We start from the raw sequence: 21814 nt of genomic DNA on the forward strand, positions 1-21814 counted from the left end.
TAATTCTCATACGAAGAAAGGCTTTTTATGTATCTTCAAACTACAAGACTGTTCAAAATTAAATTTGCTGATAGCGCGAAATCTACTTGGTGCAAAATCTACCAGATTTTCATGTTAATAAAAAACCCACATAATTGTAAAAAAAAAAGGATCAATTCAATGATCAATTATAGGAGAGAGAGAGAAATGGGGTTTAACGCCCACTTGACACAAACTAGATCATTTCGTCGGGACCAACACATGGTTTAATTTTATTTCAATAATTCGCTTGCGCATAGTGATCTTTAGCAGTGGGAGGAAACCGGAGGACCCGGAGAAAACCCACGAGGTTGGACAGGCGACCCTACTCCTTGCCACGCACAAATGGGGATTCGAAACCACGCCAGTTGACTCAATGACAGACTTTATGGTACAGCGCGCACGTGCTAACCATTCAGCCACCCAACCCCCTCAATTATAGGAAATTTTGTAGTTAAATTATAAGCTGCCAAAGAAAGTACAGTGATATTAGCTCACCATAATTTCTTCTTTATTGTCAGTAAAAACCTCAATTTCATGATCAAGATTGGTGAAAGATTTGGGAAATGGTGAACGTTTAGACAAAGCTTCACATGATTTAATAGCAGTAGCATAAGTCAGTAACCACTGCCACTCGGATACAATACCGTCTTGAACTGAAAATACAAAACAAACAGTTAAATAAACAAACAAACAATAAGGCTGTGGTCCCCCACCTTCATTCTAAAATAAATTTATGATACTTGCACATTCATTTATAGAACAAACAAATTGCTTATTACTCTGCTTAAAATGTGTTAACATATGGGCAGACAGGGGCATGGGACAAATAGACATCAAATCTCACGGACTCATTCACCTGTAACATATATCTGTAAACGTAAAATTATTGCACTGTGACATTATGGCACGTCATCAAAAATTAAAATATGTACTAAGAATTGATATATTGTTTCAGACTAAATGTTTCTTTGAAAGCAACATAAATTGTATGTACTTACTAGTTTCTTCTGTAATATGATGTAATGGTTGAGGTGTATAACATAGTGCTGCATCTAATGACAATCCTACTACCATAGAAACTAGACATTGTAAATACTGACTATACATTAACTGATCCCCACTCATTACAATTGGCTAAAAAGAAAACCATTAATAACTATTAAATGTCAAATATCAGGGTATTGTAAATCAATATAGTTTAACAAAATTTGATCCAAATGTCAGGAATAATATGAAGATTGAGATTTTAAAACAAAATTCACACTGCAAATACTCAACATAACCTTGTCAGGAAATCTCAAAAACTGTAGAGTTTTTTCAAGGTTTCGGGGACAGGGCCAAAAACTCTGCAATAAATCATTTGACTGTTGATGATCTAATTACTTTATTACCTTCTCATATAAATACTGTTCTTGTAGCATATTGGGTAAACGTTGTAGTAACCCACGGAAACAAGGTGCTTGATGTAATCCAACAAGACCTCTTGATTTCAGTGACTTTCTGGCTACACTAACAACACGATTCTTGTTACAAGACTCCGGTGAATAATGAATAATTGTCATGTCCTGTTGAAAAAAACAAAATATATTGTTTTAAATATTTCATTTACAAAGAAAGTTTTCAAATCCCTCTTTGTCACAAAACATGCTGAAGTATAACGACTTTAGTTGAAAAAATTTGGAAATTGCAAGAGGATACTTGTCGAAACGTTGTGCTATATGTGTACAAACCAGTGATTGTTTACCATATAAATTTTGTTGTGTTTTTAAAGTGTACAATATTATATACAGTTTGATTAATAATAATTTATTTAGTAACCATAATGAATGAAAATTTACTATCTAAATGTTGTAATTCATTGTTCAAACAATATTCAAAATTATTGATTACATGTACATGATCAATTGTTGTGTTCTTTATTGTGCATTTTCATATTTACGCAATTTGTTTATCATCTAAATCAACATAATTTCCTTATCTGTTTATATATTTTGGAACATCGATTGATTTAACAGACATCCAGCAACAAATACCAAAAACTGATTCTAATAGTCATGAAATATTATCTGAGTGCAAAAATTTGTATGAGCATGCAGTATTATTTTACCTTAGACCTGCTACAACTTAGTGCAATCATCCTCTCTGAGAACCATGAAATACTACGAACAATTCCATTTCCAGTATGAGTTTGGCTCAAACAACCATCCTAAAATTTATAATAAAAGTTACTCAAATCTTATTAAAATGCAGCCTGTGGTTAATAATAAGTTATTACAGAACCCTACAGAAAACAACCCAACCAAATTAAACAATCTGTTTAAAAAAAACAGTCATATCTATCTAAAATACAAAATAATTTAACTCTAAAAATTACTAGACCTCTTTAATTTGGGTTAAACATAATGGTCATAGGCTTCATTTTAAAGTTTGATTCCACTACTCAATATTGAAACATAACGTAGGTCTAAAAGGTAAAGAGTTAGATGAAATGACTTACCTGTAATGACCAGATATTAACAAGGCCCTTCACACATCCTGATACAAGCATTAAAGCGTTAGGACTAAATGCTAGACATGATACTGATGTTATATGTCCTAGTAAGATTCTAACAGGTTTTATAGTAGGGACTTCCTCCTGTCCTACACTAGATGTAGTAGTAAATTGTTGACTTGATGTTTTACTGATAGATGGAGTCAAGTTTTTAGGACTCGGTTGGGGATAACACCACAGATATATAGTACCATCTTCACACCCACTGTAATAATATCATAAACTGTTATACATAGAAATAAATGGTGCATTCATTATTAAATAACATCAACAAATTCTTCAAAGTCAGATAATGAATTCCAAACAAAATGTTCTGAGGGTTTTAATTTATTATTAACTTTTGATACATGTTGATAATAATCAGCCATGACTAAATGTACATTAATTAAAATGATATTTTTTTTTTTTTGTAAGTCTACACAGTTATTTTGTCTGTTTGCTTGACTTCAGATTTCAGACATTAACACTGGCTGAAGCCATTATTTCTCAATCACTAGCTAGATCAGCTGTTAGATTAGGTTATTTAAGCACAAACTTATCAACAAACTTGTAAATTGTAACATCAAAAAATAAAACAGTTTCAAAGAAATTATTTCAAAACTATTATACCTTTAATCTAAGTAAAAGTCATTTGGAGATTATTTTTGCAGTTTACGAGAGTTTATTTGTTCCTACATTGTAATATAAACTAATATTTTTCATAAACCAACCTTGCTAATAGAAGTTTTTTGTCATCTCTCTGTCCTAACAATGGACACCATTCTATATAAGTGACATTAGACTGATGTGGTAATATTTTATCTGCTACTAAACCCTCATCACCTACAGACCACACTTTGACTGTTACATCATTAGATGCCATAGAAACAAGCAGATGACCAGTAGGATCCCAGATTAACATTCCTATAGAATTCTGAAAAATAAAAATAAAACAGGATACATTATATATATAAGACACAGATTCTTTAGTTCAACAGCAGCAATGTCATTAGTGCTAATCTCAAAGTTGAAAAAAGTGATGATAACTCTTCGAAATGTAATGAAAGTTTAAGATCTAACAATTTGTCATCAAATTCAATTCACCAATTTGTTCTCGATCTTATTGGCACAAAATTCAATTTCCTCTGAAGATCCTTTTCAGATAACATTTTTTTTTTTCATATATACTATTCAAAAAAAGTAGGGGATATTTGATTTTTAAGTGTTATTAAAGTCACCTAATGAAACTGACGAAGAAACAAATGACAAAATGAAATGAAGTTCACATTCATCGATTTATTCCAAATGATCGTTAGACTAAGTAAGGCACAGACTGACCATTATAAGGGTAAAATGATACCCGGGGTCAAACAGCAAAGTTACCACAGCATCACAACCAAGTCAGTAACGGGTAAATCCTCCTCTGTTTGCCAAACAAGCATTGATCCGACGTGGCATACTCCTAATGAGACGTCTAAGGTCATTTTGGTCCAGATTGTCCCATTCCTGTTGCAACGCAGCAGCAAGTTCTTGGACATTGGCAGGACGTTGTTGACGTTGACGTAACCTCTGTCCAAGCATGTCCCAGACATGCTCGATGGGGGAGAGGTCGGGACTCAGTGCTGGCCAAGGTAATGTGGTGATGTTCTGTTGTTGGAGGTAACCTGTAACGATCCTGGCCCTGTGACATCTTGCGTTGTCATCCTGGAAGATGAAACGGTGGCCATGACGTCGTGCGAACGGCACAACATGGACTGCCAAGATGTTGTCCCGGTAGTACTGGCCTGTAACACGCCCTGCAACAACATGTAAAGCCGTTCTTCCAGCAACAGTGATGCCTCCCCACACCATAACAGAACCACCCCCAAATCGATCATGTCTGATGACGTTAACGTCTTGGAAGCGCTCGTTTCGACGACGCCACACCCTCCTACGTCTGTCCAAAAAATCAACAGTGAACCTTGACTCATCTGAAAACATCACATTGCTCCAGCGTCGATTATCCCAGTGTTGACGATCCCTACACCAACGACGTCTTGCCTGAATGTGATGATCTCTCAAACAAGGGATCACGCGAGGACGTCGGGCGCGAAGGTGACCCCTATGCAGTCGATTCCGAATTGTCTGGCCACTCACTCTCACACCAGTGTCTGTTTGAAGACGAGCGCTGATCTGATTTGCTGTGATGACACGATTTCTCAAGGCCAAGGTACGGATAAATCGATCCTGGGCTTGAGTTGTCGCCCTTGGTCGACCTGAGCGTGGTCTGTCCTGTACAGATTGTGTATCACGGTATCTGGACCATAGCCTGCTTATGACAGACTGAGAAACATTCATTGTCCGCGCCACAACCGCCTGTGTTGTGCCGATTTGTAGCATGCCAAGGGCACGTAACCTTTCATTTTGGGTAAGCTGACGCATATCAAAATTTGTTTTCTGGTCACTAAAACAATTAAACTGATGTTTCCACCCTGGAATTCAATGCCACAATGACTGTAACATTCAAAGTCAGAGTCGTGCAAATCTTGGGTTGGACCCCCATGATGATCCCAAGCATCACCTGCATTCCATGCGGTAGCTATTGGTGCGTTTGGGCGTCACATGTAACTGGAAATGTTTCTTCTGTTAGGTTCTATAGTGACTTTTTTCGTAGTCATTTGCATATTTTAGTATTATGCCCCCAAAATCAAATATCCCCTACTTTTTTTGAATAGTATAAATAATATACATATATTTACCTGGTGAGCCTCTGTGTTAACTGGTTGTTCAAAGTCAGATTTACTACAAACAGATATAGTACCATCACTATACCCCACCATAAATCTTTTATCTTCATTATACCATGCTATCTGAGTCACAGATACTGTTCAAATATACAAAAACAGGTAACATGAAGACAACTTCTTCATAATGAGCATTCATTGTAAAGCTAATAATGGGTATTTCAAATAGAATGTTACTAGAGTACTAGAAAGTGTAATCATACATTCCCATGGAGAAGATTATAGGCAACATAAAACATTATACAGGTTGTCAGATACTGCTGTATTTTTATCTTTAGAATTTAAAACATTTTCACTGAATACCATGTGTTCACATTCCCCAAGCTAATGAGGGTTAACTATTAAACATATCTATTGAATTTAGAAGTGTCTAGTAAGCTCAATAATCGATACTTCCCTACAAGATCGGGTCTTGGTTTCACAAGCATTTTCAGACTTAAAGATACATTATAGGAGATTTTTATAAGGAGTTAGCCATTCTTGCTATAACAGTTCAAAAATAGATGATGAAAGAAGAATATATTGAAAATTTCAGTCAAATTACTTTATTCTGAACATAGTTATCACCAGTGTAATTTTTGACGAGAATGGGATTGAATTCCATCTTCACCGATTCTTAGTATGGCCGATCGTTTGATTGACAGGCGTTAACTCCACCTACATAATCTCTGCTGTCTTTTGTCTGCTGTCATCATATCCGAATTTGTGTTTTACCTTTTTGGATTTTTATAACAATTGGACAAAATGAGTGAGAGGGTAAATTTTCATCTCACTTGTATTTTGGGCATGCATTAAATCAATTGAATACAGGACATAATATTATAATACAATTATGATAAATCTATAGGTATACACCAGTGGCGTCGTGCCTATTGGGGAAATAAAAATATTTTTGTTGATATTATTAAGACAGAGGCCTGTCCGTCTGTATTAGTCATCACACGGTCTCCAGGAATTGTCATTATCTGTGTTTAGTTTATTGCACTTTAAGTAGTTTAGATGTCATTTGTTAAGGCATCGCTCAACAGCGGTCTCGCTTCGTACACTCTATCATTAAGCCTCGATCCGGGAGTATGGCGTCGATAACGGTTAATCTCCGCTCACGACGCCATTTAAAATTAAATCAGTCAACGAAATCCCGTTTAAATCCAAGCTGAATCCAAGCCATCCGTGGGTCTACAGAGTTGATTTTGTGCTTGTTGTGTAAATAAAGATCTAATTTATAATTTCTATGACATCTGAAGCCTAAATATAGACTTGCAATAATCAGATTTAGCTCTTGCATAATGCAATGTTTAAATTAAGAAGTTACTGAACTTTCAATCACTGTTTAAGAGAAATATCTTTGATCCAGAAACACAAAAATTTGCACATAGTTTCTTATTGATACATCAAAACAATAAAAAATTTATAGCCCTTTATAAAACTTTTGTTATTTTAATGTATCATATGAATCAAAAAAAACCAAACAACTATTTACATAGTTTTGTGTTTCTGGGTTAAAGATATTTCTAATAAACAGTGATTGAAAGTTGAGTAAATTCTTAACTTAAGTCTGCGAATGTTTTGTGAAACTGGGCAAGACCTTTTTGAAAGATTTTCTACAAAGAAGAATAATATTTTTGTGCGGCCTTGTGATGCCACAAGAACAAGTCAAATTTATTTATTCAGGAACTAAGCCAATTAGCATCAAACTAAAGTTAACTCAAATTGCTAAATGAAAAATAATATAGTTTACCATCTCTACGATAACAATGTTGTAATTCTTTACGGTGAAAACTGGAACTATCATATACTTCTATAACAGAAATTCGTCCATCAATTGAACCAACTAATATACAATCTACAGTTAAACCTGATCTTCCTTCAAATAATCCACGAGTCTGAGGCCATGCAAGGGCAGTAACCCACTGCGGCTGTAGATCCAGATGACCTTTACTACCTGCAAATAAAGAACAGAATAAAATATGGACTAATTAGAATGAATCCAACTCTATTGAAGGAATTTCCTGGAAGAATATCTCATTTGAACCAACAAATAACCTCCTGAGGATATTTTTGTGGCAGCCTTGAGGGACACTCATCCTTTTAAGCCCTGATGGCTTTATACTCTTAACAACTGTGAACCAAGTTTGAAAAAATGGAGATATTTTTTAAAATATTAAAATCGAGGCACTAGTGTATCCAAACGACAAACCTTTAAGTCAAAGAAATCTAGTTTTAAAGTAATAAATATACAAACCTCCAACAATCCAAATATTGATCATATTATCAAGTGAGGCTGCCAATAATTTTCCTGTACTGTTCCAGCAGACATTAGCGAGAGGACAGCTATCAAGATCAACTGTCTCCTGATCATCTCCACGATTAAATACACATGTCTGCTGTAAAAACTGATGTGTTTTATTTGGTATATTCCATATCCTAACAGTACCATCATAACCACTGAAAATACAAAGATAATCAATTATGAGTCCCGTGAATTCTAACTGTGGGAAATTTCAATGTTAGGGTGTTCTTAGTGTGAACACATGCATAATAATAATACGTACATTTATACAATGCACAGTTCCATGCTAGTGTGCATGATGAAGGCACTACAAAGTTTAGGTACCATAACTGTCAGTGGTACATGACGAAGGGCCAGGCAAGAGACAATGTATAGTCATATGGATGGGATGAAAAACCAAGATCCAGTGTACAAATTGGCATGCATGTAAAAAAAACATTGGTAGTTTGAATTCTATATAAGAATAGATCGTAGAATTGCTGCATGGCGTATGACCATCTTCATTAGCCCAGTCGGAGCAGAACAGTAGGACCCAATTTCATTTTATTATATACTTTAGTTAAAGAACTGACTCAGTGTGAACAGATAATTTGTATACAAATGATTTGAGTTAATATATTGGAACTAGAAGGTGGTCTTGTTTTGAATGGGAGAGAGCGAGAAATGGGGTTTAACGTCCACTCGACACAAACTAGGTCATTTCTGGACTAACATATGGTTTAATTTTATTTCAATAATTCGTGTGCGCGTAGGGGTCTTTAGCACTGGGAGGAAACCTGAGGACCCGGAGAAAACCCACGAGGTTGGACAGGCGACCCTACTCCTTGTCACGTACAACCGAGGAATCGAAACCCCGCCAGTTGACTCAATGACAGACCATATGATACAGCGCACACGTGCTAACCATTCGGCCATCCAACCCCCTTGTTTAGAATGGAGTACACATCCAAAAAAATATGGTGATAAAAGATCTGCTAGATAAAGAGACCCATTTCCATATAAACAATTAAACCCAAGGCACAAGAACTTAAAATCTATTAATGGGTAAACAATGAAGTTCTGATTTTATACATGGGGTTTAATTTAGTGGGAAGCATTTCATTACAATACTTACCATGAGGCTAAAAGATTTTTTTTGGCATTCCAGATACAATTAGACAAACGATTTTGATGAGCTTCTAAATGTGTTGTGATACAAACAGGTAAATCTCCACTTAAATCAACTTGAGTTTCTACAGAAGTTTGTACACGTTGACCTTGAGCTGATAAAGCTTGGACTAGTTGCTGTGCGGACCAACATCGATGTGTAGCAGACATCTTGGCCGAGATAACACATGCAGATAATGCATCAATCAACTGCAAAGGAGAGAATCTAGTTTCTGGAGCTGGATTTTCAGTCGAAGTTGGAGAAGCTGGAATGTAAAATGTAAGTGATTTGCATGGATTGTCAACAAAGGAGTAGAAATCTGAACCATAGGGACTTTTTTTTTCAATTCTAGTCGATATTTGTATGTGTTTACTGGTACAAAGAGAATGTAAAGTTGTTTCTGGAACCTAGTGTTTCCACCTATTCTTATCTGCACAGAATTGTTGTCATCAATAATATGTAAACAGGTTCTTGCTTTCTTATACCACCAGCATTACCAATTGATCATTGTTACCCGAGAAGAGGTATCCAACAATTAAAAAATTCTGATGGTTTATCAGATTCACCCACCTTTTTCAGCTGCTAGCTGACATTGGATGAGTTTTTGACTCCAACCCTTTTTAGCAAGCAGAGATACAAGAGCTTGAGTAACAGCAAATGTTGAGGTTCGTGTTGGTATTTGAGATGATCGGTGAGAACTAGGTACAGATGGATTCAGACCCATTGCAGCTAACATCAACTCCTAGGAAAGACAAAATTGAATTAAGACATACACAAATTTATTGTCTATTAGCAGTAATACAGTGGGGTAATAGGCATGCAATATGCATCAGGCTACACATATTAAATGGTCAGCAGTGCAAATTTGTAATAGTTATATTTCAACATTGGCTGTTTGAAAAAACTTGAAATTTGGAACAGAATGAGGAAAATTTATTAGATCTAAACACCTGATTTTTTCAAATTTAGAACCCCCAAATAATGTGCCAAATAAAATATTTACAAAAAGAATGGGAAAAACAGTAAGTTGTGTCAAAATTACATACCTCTGTGCAGAAATTCATGAGTTGACGTAAAGCTTGTGAATTGTCCTGTACAAGACTGCCTATTGATATTGTCAGGTGATGAAGATGATCTGATTGTTCCCCCTGTGGTTTCTTTGATATATTCATTTTACCGGCTGCACACAGTGACATCAGTTGTACAATTAACATAATATCAGATAAACCAATATCATTCAATGCTTCTGATAAATTACATGAACTATAACTAGAAAGAAATAGAAGAGATTGTTAATTAAATAATCATTACACACATCTTTTTGAGTACAACAAACACTGAAACTTGAGGTTGGATGATGGGAGAGCAAAAATAATTTATTATTATAAAATGTGCAATGCTGGGAAAATAGAAACTACCCAGACCAAGTACTATATTCCATATTAGAAATTCTCTTCTTTTTTTTTTTCCATAACTATAACCCACAAGTTACTTTCACTACGACCACATTTGACAGGCGTCATATAAGGCTAAACAACAGAGGACCATTCCTGTAGAATTGTAATCATACAAGTGAAACCGATGTAATTAATTTAAAAAAAAGAAATAAAAGTAATCATATAACCCAAACTGACTGAAATATTGATATATTCAAAACATTCCTTTTAGATTGGATCGTCAACTGACACACCACCAACAGCCAACTAATGATCCTACGATCATCGTGAGTACCGTATCAGCATCAATAATAAACGTTTTAATACATACCTTTGAGCTAATAATTTAAGGACATTCATGACAACTGTTCTGGCAAGTAGGACATGCATCCCTGCTGCTGTTCTTCGTAATGCTAACATCCGATCAGGTCCTGTAGTAAGATGATTGGCTTGTTCAGCCAGACTCTTCCCTCGACTCTCAGATCTAGATACTCTTGGTACACTACCTGAAAAACAATCATTAATTTATTATATTACAATACTAAAACAATATGACTATCTTCTGTCTTAGAATGCATTATGCATGTCAAATACGACTTATAGTTACAACAGACGCAAAGTTTGAACTAAACACAGCTAAGCGTTTTCCCTTAATTAAGTGGCCTAAAGTGATATGAAGAATTATTTCATACCCACAACCTAAACTTACCACCAAGAGAATCAGTTATAAGTTCAGCTGATTTATCCTGTAAAAATCTGGCTCCAAGCGGATCATTTTCCATAAACCTCACTGGATCCGGATTATTCTTTCGCTCTGTAAGTCCCAGACGTGGTAGTAGTTTATCAAAGTTTTCTGTCATGACATTACGTGATGGATCATCCATTATCAGTGAAAGCTCATCTGAAATACAGTAATAGCATATAATTCAACAACTTTCTATTAAGATATTGTAATATTCTGACATTTATAATGTCCTTTGAAATAGATTTGCTTTTACTTTTACCCTGATATATGATACACATGTTCCAACACTTCTCTATAAAAACCATGTGTTAGCTACAAAGTTTATAACAAAACATTGAAGTACTTACCGTCCAACATACCATCAGAATTACCAAGTAAATCTGGAGCAACCGAACCAGTATGACTTAGACTCTTGCTGGTACTAATTGAGCTTGTATCACTGACACTCTCTCTAATCTGATGTAAATATCGTTCTCGACATTCACTACACAGTAGATAGAATGGATGACCTGATCCACACACACCTCCAAACCATCCATCATCATAGAGACCATCACTACGGTAACCATGACTTCCACAACTTCCTAAAATATACAAATATTCACAAACATAAACATAGTTTTACATTTCATGAAATCTAAAAGCACTGTGACATGTATATGTTTATTATGGTCGAAGAAATAATTCTTTTACAGAGTTACAAAATTATGTGCAATTAACATTGATAATAATCAATTGCTTACCTCCACATCCAGGATGATGACGCCTCATATGACGATTAAAATTCAGTGTTTCATGTCCACACAATTCACATCTAATATGATCAGGCACATGTAAATCACGGCGCTGAAAAGAAAGTTCAAAAACCATAATCAAGGTACAAACAATGAATACTACAGAATAATAACAATTATTCACATTGACTAATGGCTAATGTCCACCAAGCACAACAACCATTACCATAAATAATCAATTGTTAATTATTTGATCATTTGAGTAATTCATATTCTGTATGTAATCAAAACAATGTCTCAATTACCATTCACCATTCGGTCCTTTCACATTTCATCTCCCGTTCTTTTGAAATAAAATTTATTATATTAAAACTACAGTCTCTAATTATACCCTGCTTGACATTGGCCTAAATTTCAAGCAAAAATACCACTGTTCAATCTTAAATATTGCATTGTAAAAAGAAAATTTATCCAAAACTACAGTCCATTCAATTCAAAATGGATACCTACCAGTATTGAGAATGGTTGTGGTCTTTCTGTTGATGGAGTAAATGTAAACATATCCTCTAATCCCTCCTCACTATATAACTCTTCTTGAAGATCAAAATCATCATAGGGGTCAAATAAAGGTCGTGCTTCACCTACTTCATGACGCCTTTCGGGTCGCTCTTCTCGACGATCCCGTCCTTTAAAACCAAATATAATTTTCAGATATGTAATTTAAACATAAATCAATTGAAAGTGGCTTTTTACATTTCATGTCACACATTATACCATAAAGCCCTAAATACATTCAATATGTATATATACCTGAGAAAAAACTTCTAATGTCAACATGTCGACCTCTGGAAAGTCTTCTTGGTCTTCGAGGCAACCTTGGTCGCAATCTTTCATCATATTCATCAGCATCATCAGAAGTATCATCATTAAAAGAGAAAGCTTCTGTTGGAGATCCTAATCTTGTTTCACTTAAAAACACATGTATATTAATAATATATTTTTTAAAATAACTGAAGAGGAAAAATGCTACCATTTTCCATAGAACTAAAAAGGATCGAGCAATCATTTAGATGACTTATTCTATTGGGTTCTGATATTGATTTTTCTGTGTTAAATTGCATATGTAGAGTTACTGGTAATGTGTTTACATAATTACTCATTGGCTACTTCTCTAATTGAAAAATAATATTACTTCAGCTAGACACATACCTGGAAGTATTATTCTCTATATCTTCAACAATTAAACTCATTGGAGTGGACTGGGAGGCTGAGTCTGCAGGTACAGTTAGAGGATGCTCTATCATCCAGGTTGCTAGTGTATTTATAGAACGTACAGTTATTTCACGTCCACTTATACCTAAAGGTTAAATAACAAAATCAATTGAAAAACTCTTTGACACTCTCATTCAATATTGTCAATCTGAGATTAACAAGGTTATTTTTATTTTATTAGTGAAACAATTTACTTGTTAGTCCCAAACTTATCTAAAGCGTTGTCAAAATGTTAAACATTATTCGTTTTATTTTTAGCACTAATGTCAACAAGCCAGAAATATATATAACACTAAAAAAAAATCAACAAAAAAACCAACTATAAATCTCACCTGTAGCAATAAGAGCCTGTTTACACTGGTTCAGGTTAAAGCCCATCTCAAGCAGTGGAGGGATAATAGGGGGAGGAGGAGGGGATGGAGAACGAGATCTTAATGGACGTCTGATACTGTTTGATAAAGTTATCAAATTCTTCGCATGAACAGAACTAAATATTCTACGAGTCATTCCACCAACATCTTCAGCACTGCAAAAATAATAATAATTTAATCAAAATACAGTAAAACACGAAACTATTTTGATTTGAACCAGTGCAAAATCCAACATGATTTAGGCCTATGGCTTACCTTGTGCTAGGACGCATGAATTTCAAGATGGACGTCTGTTGATTGGAGGAGTTGGCAATTCCCTGACTTGATGCAGCAGTAGCACCAGAATCTTGTGTTTCAGGTTTAGCTGACCACGGTCGGGGTTTGGTTACACTCGGAGGTCCTTGTACAACACCCTTTCTCGTCATGGCTTCCTCAAGTTCTTCTAAATAATAAAACATTGAATAATAATAAGTGAACACTATCTCAGACTGTTCTTCTTGAAAATCACAGCAGATTCTATCCCCTTTCACATTGTTCTAACATCAATAATGAAGTCAAATCAAACATTTGCCCCAAAATTTGAACAACCATTCTTGAAGTTACTAAAATTTTGTATGTGTCTTTTATTGTTGTTTTCTTATGTCCATTGTATGCACAGTATATATGAGTCTGATTTTTTTATGAAACATATAATGCTCCCGATGGACAGTAAATTGTGCTGGATTTCAGGTGCTCTATAAATATATTATTATTATTATCATAAATTATTATTGAACTAAAAATCAAGTAAATATTTTCACATCTTAATAATTTGGGGGATATAAAATAAAAATGTTAAAAACTAACCTTCTAGTTCAGCAATATCAAGACTGGATTCTGACTGTAAACTTAACATAGATTTTTGTAAAACATTTAAGGTACGATGTAACTCTGTTAAGCAAACAATACGTCGGAATGGTGATGGCATCAATGCTCTCTTTACCATTTGCTTCATCATGTTTTGTAGAGATTTCTTCATTTGCTCGTCTCTATCTCCCATCATTCCATCTAATAATGTCTTATTAGCATCTTCATCTGTTTGGCTAGTCTTGGGAACCAATAACATTTCTGTAAACTTATTACAACTGATAACAACAAGAAGGGATTTCATGGCTGCTAATTGAATGACTGATTGTTTTAGATAATGATTCTCTTTTGATTGCTTTTGATATCTTATAGATCTGGGTGACACAGATTCTACAGGATGCTGATCAATGTTTGGTAGTTCTACTGATACATCTTGTGATGATGAAACTGATTGGTCAGTTTTGCTGTCTGTTCCACCAACAGCCTGATTTGTATCTGTTACTGATTGAGATTTAGGTGTATCCTCTGGATCCATTAATTCTCTTTTTAAATGTGCATCTAAAACTTCTTCCGGTGGAATAAAAGTTTCAAAGCTTGTCAATGGTCGCTCAGTTGAATCATGATCTAAATCCAGATTTAATTCTTCCTCCAATTCTCTGTGTTCTTCATCTTCGCTGTCAATAGGGTCAACTGATTCACCCTGATGTTTCTTATCAGCATTATGGTCAGTTTCAGGACCTCCGAAATCTGTGGATAGAATCCTTGCAATATCTCTCTCTAGCTCCATCATCAGATTAAATGTCACCTTTTCCACAGTTTCCCGACATTTTGCCGTAACTTTTTGTGCTGGTTGGTGTGGTACTTCGTGTACACCTTTCTCCTCCACCATACTTGCCAGTTTTACTAGAGCGTCAAGATGTGCTGATGTGAATCCTGATAACTGATCAATCTCAAAATCAGGAGATTCCAAAGGTTCAATATTACACACAGGAGTATCACTAGAACACAAAGAGAAATTTATTAGTACAAAATTGCATAAAAGAACAGATGTATTAATGTCCTTGTATCTTTTTTCTAATTCATCTGGCCTCACAATTTTGAAAATCAATTACTTACCTTATCGTAGTTTCAGCATCATCCCATTGTACTTTAACTGTGGTAGTTCCCTCCCTTGATAATCCCATCACAATCCCTTGTTTAGCAGTTGTTTTATGAATACATCGTCCTCCAATTCTTAATCCAGGATCTACCCCTGATATCACAGATAAACATGGCCAAACCTAAAAATAATAATTAAACAATTTAATATCATAGCCCTAACTAGGGCTCCTTAGACTGCCCCAATCCACCCTAACTTGGGATCCTTAGACTGTCCCAAACCACCCTAACTAGGGATCCTTAGACTGCCCCAAACCACCCTAACTAGGGATCCTTAGACTGCCACAAACCGCGCCGTCATGTGGACAGTTATGGTGCACGCAAAATGGTTCGATCTGAAAAGCTATTCACATATCTTGGGCAGTTTGTATCAATATATCACTTTTCTCTAATTTCCTTCAAGGAACTAGAATAGTCAATATTGTCATGTAGCAAGTGGGAATCGTTAAACTATAGAATTTTGTATAGAACAAAATTATTAAAAACAACAGATATTTCTCTATAATCTTAGATACAATATAACTATACCTGTTTACACAGCCAATCAAGTTTCTTATCTTCTATTTTAAATTTACATCCTGTTGTTGTATTGGTTGAGGTATGAACATCATGTGGCTTATTGTCATCATTTGATTGGCTAGTAGATGGTAGTTGACTACTAGACTTCTCACTCCCACCTCTCATCACATCATCTAAATAATTTAAAACAGATTCCTCGTACATTGCCAAAACTTTGTTTTAAGATTTTAACTTTTGAATATTATGTTAAACATACTGTATCCTTCACAAACTCAAACTATGTACTCTAAAAACAAGTACTGCAATGACTACATCATATTTCTTAATCACTTATTTCCCAACAGGAAATGTATTGGAACAGAATGGACTCAAAATTGCATTATATAATGCAATCAAAACAACATGTATAGTGAATCACGTTAAACTGAAAATAGAACTAAAATGTTTAATCAAATTACCTGCTTGATATTCTGTGTGACTATCATCCAGACATGCAGATTTCTCTTCATCTTGCCACTGGTCAATCTTGTCCAACATTGAACACATCTTAGTTTTGATTTGATTAGACCAGGCAGGTCTACTAAACAGATTTTTTATCAGTGAAATGTTTGATTCAACTATCACAGACACAGCATTGGCACAGTGTGGATCACCTGGTAACAAATCTCTGGGGTTATCTCGTAACTGCATATCAGTTATTTTCACCTAAAATATAAATAAGTATATATTACTACTGACATTCAATATAAATGAAAATGAATTCACAAAGGGCAATTGGTATTTATCCTACTTCAGCTATGACAAGGGGCCAAACTTGGCTTTGGACCAGATGACCCAGGTTCTAAATCATCCATGGGTCCAGAAGAATCACATTCCCATATGTCAAATGTAGCGTCTGCTGGACTGACAGTAAATTGATGTATTAGCATTCGCTGGGGACAAATAAAAAAAGGTCCATCCATGTACACCATGGTTTCAGAACCTCAGGGTCGCGACCCCACTGGCAGACGGCTCTGATACTTTTGAGAAAAATGCTATGTTTTCATGAAAAGCATATAAATCTCTGATCTGTACACCTCTTGCCTCATTGCCAATCATCTTTCATCAATCTTTATAAAGTTGTAAAAATGTAAACAATAAGTTGTCAAATAAGTAAAACAAAAAGAAATGTAAATACTGATGATATTTCATAGTAAAAGTGAGTTTGTTCTTAGAGGGGTCATGATCATATGCTGGTTTCTAGAGAGAGAGAGAGAGAGAGAGAGAGAGATGGGGCTTAACTCCACTCAATACAAACTAGGTCATTACAAGACCAACACATGGTTACATACAACCGGGCAATTGAAACCATGCCAGTTGACTCAATGACAGATCTTGTGATACAGCGCGCACACGCTAATCATTCAGCCATCCAACCCCCGTTGGTTTCTGGAATGGTATCACAATCAACAAAAGATTGAGAACCACTGATGTACACATATTGGTGTGCATTGAAATTCAATGAAGAGTAGACAGAAGTACTGCTATCTGAAAATGTCTCAGGGCTCTTGCATTGCCATTGACCAGGTCTTCAAAGAATCTGTGTTATTTGAATGATTAAAAATATACCAACCTTTTCTCCTGGGTTACTACTGTAAAATGTAACACAAGGGTATAATTCTGTTGCGTCTACATCTTCAAATGCTACTCGTGGTTCCTGAAATTATTAATAAGACATTATTAATTAATGAAAGTATTAAATATCTGAATTAGCAATTACTATAACTCAAAAACTTTCTTCTATAAAACATACTGCAAAATATTCATTACAAAAATACATTCCTACACTGTGACATCATCACTATTGATTACAGAATCTTTTATATATACAGCCTCTATGTGAGATAGTTTTAAACTTTGAAATATCCGCTTCAAAAAGTACTGAAGTGCAGTTAGAAATCAATAACTCATTGACAATATATAATTGTTCATACCATAAGCCATGCTCAAATGTACACTACTGGATTATTTAGCACTTAATATCACTAGTAGATAATCTCCCGGTTCTGAATGCAATTGAACCATTTTTGGATTGATATTCATTTTAGAGATTCAACTTTAACAATCATTTGTTCTGTAAGCGACTCGTCTTACCTCTCCGTTTTTAGCGAATGCAAGTGTTCTGGAATCCATGTCAAGTAAAACAGTAATATAATCGCCTTGTGTATATGATGATAATATCAGTGACTGTTCTCCATTATGATACAGATTACCGCTATAGGCTCTATATAACCACATATCACTAGTTGTACGATGTCCATGATCCCTTAGAGGCCATTTTGATACTCCAACACATGTTCCTTCATTTCCCCTATTCTCTTTTACAATCAAAAACTATAAGCATATAAAAAGAAATAACAATTATTTCCTAGTTATTACCTACTGTATTCAATTTTTCAGACAATTGTTGTTTTTCAAAATATGGTTAAAAATAATGAAGCTATAATAATTGTATGAGACTGAAGTGATAATGCAATAATATTAAGTAATTTACAATGCACATAATTGTGAATTACAAAGTTTGAGTTACTGTCTGCTGGACATAAAAAACACATGATTTTCTATGCAAACTCAAGTCAAAGCAGAATAACAGACAATCAATTATAGAATGACACAGTATTCAGAGAAGTGAAAAGTGATTGGACCTCTTTAACATATAGTCATAGTATACCTTCCACTGATAACATCCAGTTTTAATGGCAGTGGTACCTAATCCGTACCCACGACCACCAGCTCCGTGAACCAATGTGTGATCAGATTCAATCGTACAGGAATTAGATTTCTCTAAATCAAATGCTGCACCCTGCATATTTATAGAATCTGTGGAAGCTTCTGGTGTAGGCGTTGTTTCTCTTGAAGATGCTGACAAAACTTCTAATTTTTGCAAGAGATCCTCTTTTTTCTTTTTGGCATCCATGTCTGCTATGGCAACTGGAACCTTCCACATGTTGATATATAAACTTTCAAACAATTTTTCTGTTACCTAAAAATGACAAAAAAGAAGTTTATTGAAATTTTAGTGAAATATTGAAATGCATGATTAATATTAGTCTATGACTTATCAGTAGGATAGTTTTACTATCTTACTTTCAATAATTACAATTGGTTTGTCACAGTATTAGAAAGTGTCAGCAAAAAATCTGATGCTAGGAAATTGTTTTATGGGTAACCAGGCCATTTGTACCATTTTGTACGAAGTCAAAAAAAGGTAATTAAAATAATGTTCATAAAGTGTTTTTACCTCATTTCTAAACTCAGCTAACCCTTCATCAACACAGGAAGGCAAAAGATTATCCAGTAACATAAGAGCTAAAAGTCGTGTTCTCAAATTGTTCACATACGGTACACCTGAATATAAACATAGACAATATTTTAAGTCAGCTAGTTTCATAAACAAGACATCTTGCCTTTCAACATGCACAAGCCAAATTGGAATTAAACGTCCACTCAACACAAACTAGGTGATTTTGGGACTAACATATGGTTCAATTTCATTTCAATAATTCACTTGCGTGTAAAAGTCTTTGGCCGTGGGAGGAAACCAGAGGACTTGGAGAAAACCCACAAGGTTGGACAGGCAACCCTACTGCTTGTCACATACAAACGGGGAATGGTAACCATACCAGTTGACTCAATGACAGACCTTATGATAAAAGCGCACATGCTAACCATTCGGCCATCCCCCAGGCCCTGAAGAAAAGTAATTCAAATTGGTGTGACCTTAGATGCAAATTGTTGGAAATTTCTTCCCATGAAATCCTAAAAAATAAAATCTGATTGATTACAGAGATAAAGTTTTATCTTACCATCATCATCAGTACCACTAGCTATGTTTAATAATGTTTCAACCCAGCGTGATGTACACATCTGTTGTTGTATTGTACTAGATGCTGCAACACGACGCAAAAACACCAGAAAATCACCAACACCAGTTTGAGCTGATATTAAATCTCTTTGATCAAGAATAGTTTTCTCTGAAAAATAAAATACCACTAAAAATATGTGTATTCTTTAATTTTAAAGTACAAATTCTCCATCTTATATTTACTGTAATAAATGGATTTGGTTTTAATTCTTGTCACCAGTGATATTATCACTATTATTTCATAAGAACAAGTACCGCTATATTCCAGTGTCAATTTCTGCAGTAAATGGGCTTTATGAAAAGAGGTTTTATTCCTAAATATGGTGTCTAATTTGTTGAAGTCATAGAGATTGTATCCAATCATGTTACCTGTTATATTGGAACAAACAGAATTAAAAACCAGATCCGGATTGGCTGTCTGTAATATATTCTGTAGTTGTTTCCATAGTAACTCTAATATTACTTGTGTTACACTGGTACTCAGTTTATCAGCATATGTTCTGTAAAATAATGCACAGATTGAAAAAATAACTATGGAAATGAAATGAAACTGATAAAACCACAAAAAAACGAAGACAGTTTGTAACTGAAGGCAATTTGTTCTCTAATTCTGATTTCATTCTCTTACTTAAACTATCTACAGATATAAGCAAAACTGATTATATATCTCAACACTCGCTTAATCTACAGACATTAAATACTGTGCATTGAAAAATATCCATCAGATTTAATCAAAACTTTTATTTTATACAAATCAAAGCGGTCATGTACTATTGTTATTATCTAATATTTAAAAGAATTATTAAAATATATTTCTCACCCTGTTGTTACGGCAATTATCTGCAACAGACGTAAACTAGACACCTGTAATATTGCTGTAAGATGATTGGTCGATAGACAGCCTTGGATAGGTGATAGGGTATTAGGAAGATTATTGGCAGATTCTGATAGTGAATAAAGGAGTGGAATTAAACCACATGAAACAGCTAGCGATACATCTACTGGTTTATATTTGACACTCAAAGCTAAAACAGTTGATAATAACAAATGCTTCTTCATATCTACAAAAAAAATAAAATCAATTTAATTCTTCAGTGGTTTGTGAAAAATTAAAAAAAAAAAAATTGACCAGATATTTATTAAACACTTGGGGAATCCTTAATTGACAGCAAAGTCATGTATCCTCAATCATAAAGACATTATTATTACTTCATGGCTGCAAGTAGATATAATGTATCATTCAAGTAGGGAATGATTACTCTTCGCAGAATATCAGCACATGATCATTTCATATTCAACAATGTTTTCTACCTTTATATTTGACAACCTATATTTGAGACTAACATGGTCATGATATATAGCTAAGAGTGCCAAGAAATCAAACTATGATAGTAGCTATTCCATCATTAAATAATTTTAATCTTAAGAAAAATGTGTGAAAACCAAATTTAATACCACTAATAAAGGGGCTATTTACCAGCAGAAAGAAGATATGAGTTGTAAATATCACATAAAGATTTGACTAGTAATTCATAAATACGATGTACAGCCAGTTGAACTTCTTGTTGTGTCTGGGAACTCGCAGTTCTTATACCATCCTACAAAATAAAACAAATGTCTTCCAAAAAAACATATTCCTAAAACTAATTAGATTAAATGCCACTGCAGCACAGTTTTGTATCAGCGTTAAATATACTATTTATACCTGATAGTGATAAAGGTGTGTGCTAGTATTGAATGTACTATCTGATAGTGATAAAGGTATGTGCTAGTATTAAATATACTATTTATACCTGATAATGATAAAGTTGTGTGCTAGTATTAAGATATTCAACAGGTAATCCTATAAAACCAAAACATCCCGCTAGAAGTTGAAGATGACAAGTGTTAAGTAACGTTGTTGTTGTAGAACTGTTTGTCATTTCACCATCTTTATCACCAACATCTTTCCCCGTAGATAATAACTCTACTATCTGGTTTAATGCATACAGACGGCGCTAAAAAAATAAACAACATTCACATACTGTAATTTCTACAACCAGAAATAAATAAGATTGT

The 21814-nt window shown here is 34.5% G+C and overlaps 1 protein-coding gene across 1 annotated transcript in view; it reads right to left on the reverse strand.

Annotated features, from left to right (window-relative positions):
* The window catches only part of LOC126818753 (probable E3 ubiquitin-protein ligase HERC1), a 36286-nt gene extending 15463 nt beyond the window's left edge, over window positions 1-20823 (reverse strand). The window contains exons 1-32 of the mRNA XM_050546302.2: window positions 20577-20823; window positions 20126-20256; window positions 19698-19865; window positions 19133-19239; window positions 18563-18874; window positions 17986-18225; window positions 17465-17548; window positions 16311-16557; window positions 15862-16025; window positions 15292-15455; window positions 14176-15173; window positions 13585-13771; window positions 13291-13484; window positions 12896-13043; window positions 12497-12654; window positions 12197-12372; window positions 11696-11798; window positions 11300-11536; window positions 10917-11108; window positions 10539-10713; window positions 9818-10040; window positions 9342-9513; window positions 8739-9036; window positions 7577-7779; window positions 7073-7276; window positions 5290-5414; window positions 3283-3485; window positions 2519-2777; window positions 2129-2227; window positions 1413-1586; window positions 1020-1155; window positions 517-674 (exon numbers count right to left, since the gene is read on the reverse strand). Of these exons, the coding sequence (XP_050402259.2) occupies window positions 517-674; window positions 1020-1155; window positions 1413-1586; window positions 2129-2227; window positions 2519-2777; window positions 3283-3485; window positions 5290-5414; window positions 7073-7276; window positions 7577-7779; window positions 8739-9036; window positions 9342-9513; window positions 9818-10040; window positions 10539-10713; window positions 10917-11108; window positions 11300-11536; window positions 11696-11798; window positions 12197-12372; window positions 12497-12654; window positions 12896-13043; window positions 13291-13484; window positions 13585-13771; window positions 14176-15173; window positions 15292-15455; window positions 15862-16025; window positions 16311-16557; window positions 17465-17548; window positions 17986-18225; window positions 18563-18874; window positions 19133-19239; window positions 19698-19865; window positions 20126-20256; window positions 20577-20815 (6678 nt within the window). The 5' untranslated portion in view covers window positions 20816-20823. The remainder of the gene's footprint in view (window positions 1-516; window positions 675-1019; window positions 1156-1412; window positions 1587-2128; window positions 2228-2518; window positions 2778-3282; window positions 3486-5289; window positions 5415-7072; window positions 7277-7576; window positions 7780-8738; window positions 9037-9341; window positions 9514-9817; window positions 10041-10538; window positions 10714-10916; window positions 11109-11299; window positions 11537-11695; window positions 11799-12196; window positions 12373-12496; window positions 12655-12895; window positions 13044-13290; window positions 13485-13584; window positions 13772-14175; window positions 15174-15291; window positions 15456-15861; window positions 16026-16310; window positions 16558-17464; window positions 17549-17985; window positions 18226-18562; window positions 18875-19132; window positions 19240-19697; window positions 19866-20125; window positions 20257-20576) is intronic.
* Window positions 20824-21814: the final 991 nt, after the last annotated feature.

This window comes from Patella vulgata, chromosome 4 (genome assembly GCF_932274485.2).
Source record: "Patella vulgata chromosome 4, xgPatVulg1.2, whole genome shotgun sequence".
Lineage (NCBI taxonomy): Eukaryota > Metazoa > Mollusca > Gastropoda > Patellidae > Patella > Patella vulgata.